The sequence below is a fragment of the Aplysia californica genome, unplaced genomic scaffold (genome assembly GCF_000002075.1).
Source record: "Aplysia californica isolate F4 #8 unplaced genomic scaffold, AplCal3.0 scaffold00401, whole genome shotgun sequence".
Taxonomy (NCBI): Eukaryota; Metazoa; Mollusca; class Gastropoda; order Aplysiida; family Aplysiidae; genus Aplysia; species Aplysia californica.
The window spans coordinates 393,413-403,804 of NW_004797671.1; the positions used below are offsets into that span (position 1 = coordinate 393,413).

At 39.1% G+C, this 10,392-nt stretch overlaps 2 protein-coding genes across 2 annotated transcripts in view; one reads left to right on the forward strand and one right to left on the reverse strand.

The window, feature by feature from the left end:
* Positions 1-4,057, reverse strand: part of LOC101849073 — a 16,926-nt gene extending 12,869 nt beyond the window's left edge. The window contains exons 1-2 of the mRNA XM_005104025.3: positions 3,980-4,057; positions 637-864 (exon numbers count right to left, since the gene is read on the reverse strand). Of these exons, the coding sequence (XP_005104082.1) occupies positions 637-825 (189 nt within the window). The 5' untranslated portion in view covers positions 826-864; positions 3,980-4,057. The remainder of the gene's footprint in view (positions 1-636; positions 865-3,979) is intronic.
* Positions 4,058-4,142: 85 nt separating this feature from the next.
* Positions 4,143-10,392, forward strand: part of LOC101850739 (atrial natriuretic peptide-converting enzyme) — a gene marked incomplete in the record, with an annotated part of 83,165 nt that continues 76,915 nt past the window's right edge. The window contains 1 exon segment of the mRNA XM_013085729.2: positions 4,143-4,219.

The following is a 10,392-nucleotide window of genomic DNA, read 5'->3' on the forward strand; positions in this document are numbered from 1 at the left end:
ACACACACAAACAAACAAAATTTTGACCTGACAAAAATCATGTGTAGTCCCCATCTCCTTTGAATAGACAAAAAGAGTTGAACTCAAACAAACTGCACTCTCCACTTAGAACTAAATATGAACTAAAAAACAAAACTTTCACAAACCTTTAAACTTTAAAAATAATTGTTGATTGAGATAGCACAGAAACAAAAAGAAAAGAATGAAAAAAAAGAACTTAAAGTTCACAAGAGCAGAAAAAAATAATTGCTAAGCTCTGATCCTTTCCTCACTCTTCACATTCCGCAGAGGTGTGTTTATGGCCCTATCAACACAGCTTAGATCACGTAGAAGGTAAGCTTTTGACCCTGCCCATTAGCGCAACCATGACTGAAAGGGATACAACATTACAGGAGGAAGACTGAGATACTCGATTAAAATTTGCTCCCCACCCTGGAATCAAACTTGGATTTCCTGTGTGACAGCGAAACTCCTATCCACTGCGTCACAGATTCTGATCCCGCACTCTTCATAAAAAAAAAAAAAGAAGGAAAATATAAAAATACTGATGCGAAAACAAAAGGATAAAATGATAAAAGAAAACACAGGGTATTACAAAATTAAAACACAGCATGGCTAGGCTGACTAAACTCTGACCTGGTAGAAGAAGGGGGCCGAGGCAGAGAGGATGACCCGGTGGGCCATGATACGAAAGTTGCCCACGATGACGGTCACGTCGCAAAGGTCAGAGTTGAGACGCATTTTGTTGATGCTGGTCATCATGGCGTCGGCGTGAGTGACCGACGTGTAGTGCAGCGTCGACTCCATCTCCGCGTATCCAATCATGTCTGGGTGGCTTCTGAGTCACGCCCCTACCCTGTCATCCTGGGGAGGATCATTTTTTTAAAAAAATGAAGCCAGTAAACAAAAATAGAGTGGATCATGCTCTGACAGCCACAAAGACATTCACCAGTACAAACTGCCACTTCCAAATTCCCCCCTTGCATTCTTTTTACATTATAAAATCAATGTGAGAAACGTTCACCTGTCTAAGATAATATAACCACTTTTCTCCTTGACAATGGGTGGCTGTCTTAGACAATTTCGACTGTATCATTTTTGTGATAATTATTTTCTCCAGTAAAAAGTCCACATGAATTTAGGAGAAGACTGTTTTAGCAAATATGAAATCTATTAAATCATGTTATAATGCATGGATGGTGCTGAAAAAAATCTTTGCACTAAATTGTTTCTGAACTAACATGATGCTTTATTCAACAAAGAACCTCAGAGAACCTTAAATAAAAGACCAGTATAATATTTCTCCGACAAAAGTAATCAAACTGAACTCAAGTAAAAACTTTTCCAGAAACACACTGAAACTGTTAAACACAACCTTTTCAGTTGTTATCAGTGCAACACAAGCAACAGATAATTTTTACACGCACATTGTCTTATTTTAAAATGTCTTATCTTTGAAACGAAACATTTCAAAAATGTTTTTAAAATCTCACTGAAAGACAAAAATGTACCCTGTGTAAAAAGACAGGGATGGATACTATAGACAAGCCAATAACAAGACAGTATTAAAATAATAACAACAATAATAATTCCTAAAAAAACAATCATTATATAATCAGCATTATAAAGTATTGCACAAATTCCTGCTCAATACCAAGCTCTATGCATCATGCCCTTCACAAGCTATTACCCCAGCAGACATGTGATAAAATTCTGAAACAATCTCAACTTCCTGGGAAACATACAGTCCGTAGGCTACAGCACAAGATGCCACTTTACAGGACCAGCACTAAAAAAGTAACACACAGATTTTTAGATCTGATCTTTCTCTGTGCCTGGTATCCATTCTCACCTGGATGAAGTGAGAGTAGAGAAACTAGTGTAGAGTGACTTTCCTCAGGACCAGGACACAAAAGGTTTTTTATTAGGTGGGCAGAGCTGAGCTGAGCCTAAAAAATTCGAACCCACAGTTTCTCCATTACGGTCCACTATGCTGTACACACCTAGAATTACCGAAGTTCTACCTGTTCAGTAGGCTACCTGCCTGGTTTCGAGAAATTTAAGTTTCACAACATGAGTCAAGCTTTTCAAATACAATTCTTCAAAATAGCATATTATATATATATATATATATATATATATATATATATATATATATATATATATATATATAATATATATGTCTCAGAATATATCTATGAATTCTGTTATAGAGCGGATAGAATATAATTTGGTTTCTGACCTCATGGTCCTTGAAACTCAAAACGACGAAAAATGTCAGAAGTTTGTAATTTTAAGGTAGCGACTAGACAACCTCACCACACTATGAGTCCGGTAACCTAGCTAGACAAACTCACCATCCATAATGAGTCCGGTATTTATTCTAACAACAACAAGACAATCTCACCACAATGAGTCCAGTAGCTTAACTGCTATATATAACAAATTTAAAAATGCCGGTGAGAACAATGGTGTACGGTCAATTTGTCCTGTTCCGCAAGTTAAAAATCAAGTTTTCTTAGACTAGAAGTTGGAGCATATATATATATATTATTATTATAGAGCTACTACGGCTAGATGCCGCATTTTAAAATTCTAATTTCTTTTTTCTTGTTTTCCTCATTCATGATGATTAACATCTGCTAGAAATCATTATCTATAGATCTAGGCCTCTATGGATTCGTCTGACTTGAACTTGGCAACTTGCATTCCATAGATCTATACTCTAGCGCACAGGAGGATTCCGAAATGAGGGACCACTATGAACTTATAGAGGCTAGAGATGCCATAGTAGAAAATACACTTATACCAAGAGTTAGGGTTGTTAGGGCTTTAAGGGTTTGGGTCAGGTTAGGGTTAAATTTTTAGAGGTGTCCTTTTATTTAAATTGTGTTTGTTGGGGTGGTATCTCGTTACGAAAGTCCTTCATCTTGGACTAGTGCACTACATCACAACCTTTTGCTACAAAACAGAAATTAATGTTTCTCATTTGAAATCCATAAAGTATGATAACGTCAACAGTTGGTCTTTAAAAATGGACATCTTTCACTATTTAAGCATTGTTATTGTAGTAGTACTTTACTAACAGAAGGCCTTCACATGTTACAGCCCAGACTAATTCTCATCTCTCAAAGCATCCTTTAACAATCTGTAGCAAACGAAAAAATAAAACTCCACACTGCAATAAAAAAGCACCACTAGATTCTAGATCTAGATCTAGTCTAGATCTAGATCTAGATCTAGATCTAAATCTATTTCACAAGCATTCCCTCCAAACACTTTCAAATTTGTGCACGACTAGATATCTAGATTAGAATCTAGATCTAAATGATGTGAAGATAAGCAAGAAACTTATTTTCATAAACAATTTTGTCAAGCAGTTTCTTACAGGAAGGTCCTTCCTGTCGCAATTTGTAATCCTTACCACAACTGCGCTCTATCCTTGAAGACTGACTGATAGAATTAATTAGGCTACGCTTTGGGTTTATCATTAATCTACACGGTCCGGCTCAGATTTCCTCCTCCCCCTTTCAAGGAGGCAATGGTCAGGAGGAGTAATAAACTGTAGAGAGTCCACTACAAGAAGCACAAAGGCACAAAGTTGAGTTGACAAAGACAACATGAAGTCCTGAAATTCAACTAACTTTGAGAAGACTTTGTGGGTTTGTGAGGATTCGTGCAGCTGTTGTAATCACAGGGGTAGGCGGGGCGGATTCAGTTCAGGTCCAGGGTCTTTTCGTGTCTCGTGCTAGCCTCGACGAGTCCCCAAAACCTCCCAAGATAGCAGACGAGTCAACTGATAACGACCACCAAACGGAGACGAGTTGAGCCTCAGCAAAACGAAAGTGGGATGAGATAGCCTGAGTCCTCAAGAGGGGGAGTTTCATGGCTTCTATCTCCCCAATCACATGGGAAATACGACAGATGATACTTACTTAATGATGGCCGATAAGAGGCCCCTTGTGTCGAGTGTACATACCTCGGTCAAATTGCTTTCCTTGGTCCTCCTGTGCCCCCCAAATTTAATCCATGACGACCCTAAGAGGGTTAGCGGAGGGTGTTAACGAGAGAAAAACGTCACAGGTTCTGCTGTACAAGGGGGGCTACTCCCGTTCCTTTGTTTTCCGCAGCACACAACAACAAACTTTTCAAAAGTTTTGTGTTTTGTTGAGTTACTGAAATGTGACTTTAGTACATTTTTTTCAACTAGAAAAACAAGGTGGGTATACCCGAACTTTTTAGTATTGATCTAGATCTAGATCTAGAAAATCTAGATCTTTCAGTTCCCTCACTCCCATTCTGTCAAATTTGTTTCCAACTTAGATCTGTCATGTGCGATATCTTCCTTTCAGTTCTTAGTCTTAGCAACGCGAATACAAGCACTCTCCTCCTCATGACTGCCACTCTCACTGCTCTGTGTCTGTAGGCTAACCCACTACTAGATATCTAGATTCTAGATCTAGATTCTAGATATTTAGATTCTACTAAAGTCTATCATGATATTCTTATATTATGGCCACCTCTATTCAGACTATGGCCACCTCTATTCTCACCTGGGATGAGAATAGTGCAGGCGAGTCTTTTGGCTATTCTCACCCGGTGCGCGTTCACCGTTATAGCCTAGATCTAGGCCAACAAATTTTGCGTTCACCCTAAACCACAGAATTCTACACTGCGATAACAGAAACATTGTAGAATTCTGTGCCGTGAACAAACGTTCCATTACAACTGTAGCCTAGCCTAGGCCTACTAAAAGCGTACAATTTTGCCTGTGGGCAGTGGAGAGAGAGAAAGATAGAGAGAGAGGAGTAGCGCGAGAACTTCCGGTCAAAACAAAATGGCGACCCGCGTAGTTCGGCTCGATTCGAAAAGTTAAATAGCTGTAGCATCTTTGTAGACAACCAAATTAATTTACTTTTGTGTTTTAACATCATTTTTAAACTTTGTTTTGGTCAATTTGATCGTCCACACCGATAGACAGTATTCAGAAAGAGACAGAGAGAGAGAGATAGGGGAGGAGTAGATCTTACGAGAACTTGCGGGCAAAAAAAAATGGCGACCCGCGTAGTTCGGCTCGATTCGAACAGTGAAATAGCCATAGCATCTTTGAAGACGATCAAATTAGCTTACTTTTGTGCTATAACGTAATTTTTTCTTGGCTTTTATCAATTGGATCATCCACACCGATAGACAGTATTCCAAAATGAGGAAAAGCAGGTCTTGTTTCGCACCGGGTGAGAATAGCCTACGCTGGCAATTCTCACCCGGGGTGAGAGGTAGATCGTTTTTCTATTCTCACCCCGGATGAGAATAGCCACTTCCTCAGACTATTCTCATCCGGGGTGAGAATAGCGCAGGCGAGTCTTTTGGCTATTCTCACCCGGTGTGCGTTCACCGTTATAGCCTAGATCTAGGCTAACTAATTTTGCGTTTACCCTGAACCGCAGAATTCTACACTGTGATAACAGAAAATTTTTAGAATTCTGCGCTGTGAACAAACGTTCCATTACTACTGTTGTTAGCCTAAAAGCGTACAATTTTGTCTGTGGGCAGTGGAGAGAGAGAGAGAGAAAAAGAGAGAGAGGGGTAGCGCGAGAACTTCCGGGCAAAACAAAATGGCGACCCGCGTAGTTCGGCTCGATTAGAAAGGTTAAATAGCCGTAGCATCTTAGTAGACGACCAAATTAATTTACTTTTGTGTTTAAACATTTTTAAACTTTGTTTTGGTCAATTTGATCGTCCCCACCGATAAACAGTATTCAGAAAGAGAGAGAAGAGGGGAGGAGTAGATCTTGCGAGAACTTACGGGCAAAACAAAATGGCGACCCGCGTAGTTCGGCTCGATTCGAAAAGTGAAATAGCCATAGCATCTTTGTAGACGATCAAATTAGCTTACTTTTGTTGCTATAACGTAATTTTTTTCTTTGCTTTTATTCATTTGATCATCCACACCGATAGAAAGTATTCCGAAATTAAGAAAAACAGATCTTGTTTCACACCAGGTGAGAATAGCCAACGGTGGCAAGTCTCACCCGCGGTGAGAGGTCGATCGTATTTCTATTCTCACCCCGGGTGAGACATTTCCTTATATAACATAATACGGCCAACTCTATTCCGGACTCGAGTCCGAATGGGTTTAGATCTAGATATATAATCTAGATCTAGACTACATCTAGAAATCTAGATTCTAGATCTAGATTATATCTAGAAGTCTAGACTAGTCTAGACTTCTATCTTCTATTCGGACTCAGGTCCGAAAAAATGTTTTATTTTCGGACTCAGTTCTAAGTGAGTTTTATTATGTGAGTGTAAGAAGGTTACATAATAATAAGGCCTTCGTAATAATAATATAACTGTGGTTGGGGGATTTTACGTTTAAACCAGAATTAGATCTCTAGAATCTACTGCCTACTAATCTAGGACTGTGTAATATAAATATTGTGTCAAAAGTCGAAAGACTGCGCTCTCATTAGATCTACCCAAGGCCAATGGCAGTGTCTAATGAAATGTAGTCCTACGGTGTAACCGACAACTCAGGGTCTTTTCAACACTACTACAGCATCCTATTACTTTCACCACCATTTGTCTTTCCACATGTTTTAAAAGGGGGGGGTTTTTAAAAAAAATTTTTCCGAAAAATTTTTTTGGGAAAACCGGGGGGCAAACCCCGGAGGGGGGGGGGTTTTTCCATTTCTTTCCCCCCCCCCCCCTCCCCCCCCAGCAGCAAGCCGAGAGTGCTAGATCGCAATGCACAATCTCATTGGTCGACATATGAATAATTAACTTTGCCCCTGGCAAGGTCAGCTCAACTTACTCGTTCTGTTCACACTAATGATGCAGGGAGGGTCAGTTTCTAATTGTAGATGATCTTTAGTAACTGGATATTAAAGCTCATGTCTCGACTGTCAGTATAATAAAAAAAATGTTAGTAAATGCTGAACAAGGGTCGGAAGTCAGAACGGACGTCATGCTGGACTCAATTCAGAGTACGATAATTTTTGTCTATTCAGACTCGAGTCCAAATAGTCGCTTCATAGCCTTAGAACAGCTTTCTCAACTTACTCTCTTGGCTGAGGATTGTTTTGGTGTTTTTGTTTCTCTAACAGAGGTCTATCATCTAGATCTAGATCAGCAGTAATTTACTTCGAAACCAGATCAGATAGAGAGAGAGAGAGAGAGAGAGAGTAGTGGAGAAAGGAGGGGGGTGGAGGGAGAAGCCCATCCTGAAGACTTGATTGGAAGTTTGGCTTGAATTGTTTGTTGTTAACTCTTTCAGGACGTATCGCTGATATATCGGCACGAGTCCACAACCCTTTGCGGATGTATCGCCGATATATCGGCTATGATAGATAGGGGGTCTCAGTTTTGTTTCATTTTAACATGATCCATTATTTATAAGTAGATTACTTTTTATTGTTATTGAAAACTTGGAAAGGGTTTAGGAAAAGAAAACATCTAGTTTCACTCTGTCAAAGCGTTGGTCTGGTGAAAAATGAGTGAATTAGTTCTTGCGGTCTTGCATCAACAAAACGATCTAACTGGACTCAATAGGCCTAAATATCATCATTCAAACAAAAATTGGAATATAATTGCTTTCAAATAAAAAGCTGCACATTCAGAAATTTATGGAATATATGCTCTTGGCCTGTATATAATAAGAAAGCTTTGCTGATTCGCTTTCGCATGTTTAGTGTGTGTAATTTTTTCCGTCAAAATGTATTTTTCTCACCACCATCACCATTTCTAAACCTTGTAATGCATACTTCTGTTCAAAATTAATCATTGTTTCATGTTGGAAGGTATTCCTCAATTTCCTTCAATTTGATATAGATCTATTTATCATATTATGTTACGTTTTGAGTGATGGTTGCTTATAAATCTTATATATATGAAGTTATTTTGTACATCACCTGTGTAGCCGAATTGAGTCACAAGTTTTACGTCTAAACCCCAAAAACAATACGTCCGGAAAGAGTTATAAAAATGGCCAGCTCTATTCGGACTCGAGTCCAATTAGATTTTTAATGTCAGTTTCAGAAGTAAAATTAGCGAGAAAATGGCTGCCACAGTTTGGTGACTTCCAAAAATAGCTTTTAAGAGTCCTTTAAAACTACAAATTTAGTGTTTTTGTGCCTTTAATCAACGTTTTTCCATATAATCCACACGTACAAGTGTTTTTGAATGGACATACAAAGTGTTGAGCCAAAACGCCAAATTTGAAAAAAATTCCATACTGCCCGAAAATGCCTATTTCTCAGATTTCATTATTTTAACGAGCACCTGATTTCACCACTATGGCTCACATTTTAGTTTGCAATACCTAAAGTATTGTATTTCAGATGAAACCAAAAGGTGCCTAATTACTGACCTGTAAATTAAACCACTAATAATTACTAGAGATCTAATGAGACCTGTGTACTCAACAGGTTTCGGTCAATAGGGCCTAACCTGAGTATGGCTAGACTGACAGGCTAGCTGTGCTTAAGTACAGCTAGACAGCTAGGGAAGGATGATGGAGAGGATGAAGGGAAGAACGAATGAGAAGGAGAGGATGGAGGAAAGGATTAAGGGGAGGATGGAGGGAACGGATGAAAGGGAGGATAGAGGGAAGGATGGAAAGTAGGGGGCATCTTAAGGCCTCTTTATGTCCTGGTGAATAGAATTATCAAAGCGTTTCAGCTAGGTCAATTGACTGCCTTACTTAACTTACTGGCCATTGATTAACGGAGATAAGATGAGGTTTTGGTGGCTAGTTGTGAGATAACAGGTTGATGATAGAAGTATAGTGGATTGACCAGTGGTAAACACTGGCAGAGGCATGATTGTGAGGTTGACATACACAACAGTGTGAGAGGTTTTATTTACTAGGTGCTAGGTGTCATGTGTCATGTGGGGTTGTTGCATGGATCAGCGCTCGATAGGAAGTCAGAGCCCAGATTATAACAGTTAGAAGTGGGAAGCATTTGATAAGGTAAGTTTACAGTCTCTGTGCCATCAAGGAGGTGAAAAGATTCTGTAGTGAACAAAAGTTGTCATTGATCACACCCCTGGATTGAAAGCCTCTCTGTTCAGACTTCTATACTCCCCCCCTCGCACACACACACACACACACACACAAACAAAAAGGAAAACAACCTCTGAACAAAAATCAAAGAGGTTCTAATCAATAGGGATTCAAATGACACTGTCTTGCCGGCTTTCCAAGTGCACAGGAAAAGGAAATCTGATAATTTATTTTAACACTGCAAGTTATAATATTATATTGATGATCTTTTATTTCTTCACTTGCACTACTAGAAAGAAGAGTAGTCTTGTTTTTTTTCTCCATGTTTTTTCCCTGTCCCCTACAGGATGATTTCTTAACCTGTCCACTATAGTTGCATGAAAACCCTGTCCACACACTTTCATGCATTTCAAGAATCATCGTTAACCTTGGCTGAATTTGTGAGTCTGAGCAAGTGGTCTTTCCTTTGCCTTTCATTTTTTTTAAGGGGGGGGGGGGGGCTTTTTTCGGGTGTCACGTTAGGGATCTTATTTGCATCAGACAATCACTGGCTTTGAGACTGAGCAAGTAGTTATGGTACAGTGACATATTTCAACACTAAGACGGAATAACAAAAAGAAGCTATGAATTGAACAACAATGATTAGATCTATTTGCTAGAGTTTGCATGTGTTGTCCTTCATTTCTTCATTTTCACGCAATGTGAATTAGTACCTCGAGGTAAGTGGCTAATGATATTGTCAGTCTGTTTGTGTTTAAGCACCTGTAAAATGGTAGCTTGCTCTGTATGCTTCCCAGGAAGTTCAGATTTTTTCAGAGTGCTATTAGGTATGCTGGGGTAATAATAAATCCATGTAGACTGCAAAAGTAGTGACTATAGCTTGCCGTTGAGTGGAATTTGTGCTTTACAAACACTATTTTAGTATTTATTGTTGATTATGTTTGTGTTACTATTGTACTGGTCTGCTTCCGATAGAATAATTTAATAATTGTTAGGCTAACTCCTCTTAAAACCAAAATATAGTGAAGCTGAATCTCGTTATTCCCTCCCCCCTGTCAACATCACTGTCGCTCTTTCTTCCTTTCAGGCTTTGCCTACTGTCTCAAATTTCTCAGGTCTGTCCCAGATTTGGCAATGGGGACCATAGCCTTAACTCACTCAAACCGACCACGCAAAAAATATCCAACAACACCAAAACCAGTCCCACTTGCTTTTGCTACATCATCAGTACATATTTATATATAATATATATATAGGACTATATATTATATAGCCTACCTATGGTACTGGTGTACATTGGCCTTTCCTGATAGGGTTTTGAAAATATTGGCAAGTGTAATATTTCTACTCTTTGTGTCTGTTTCTGTTCACACTAATGATGCAGGGAG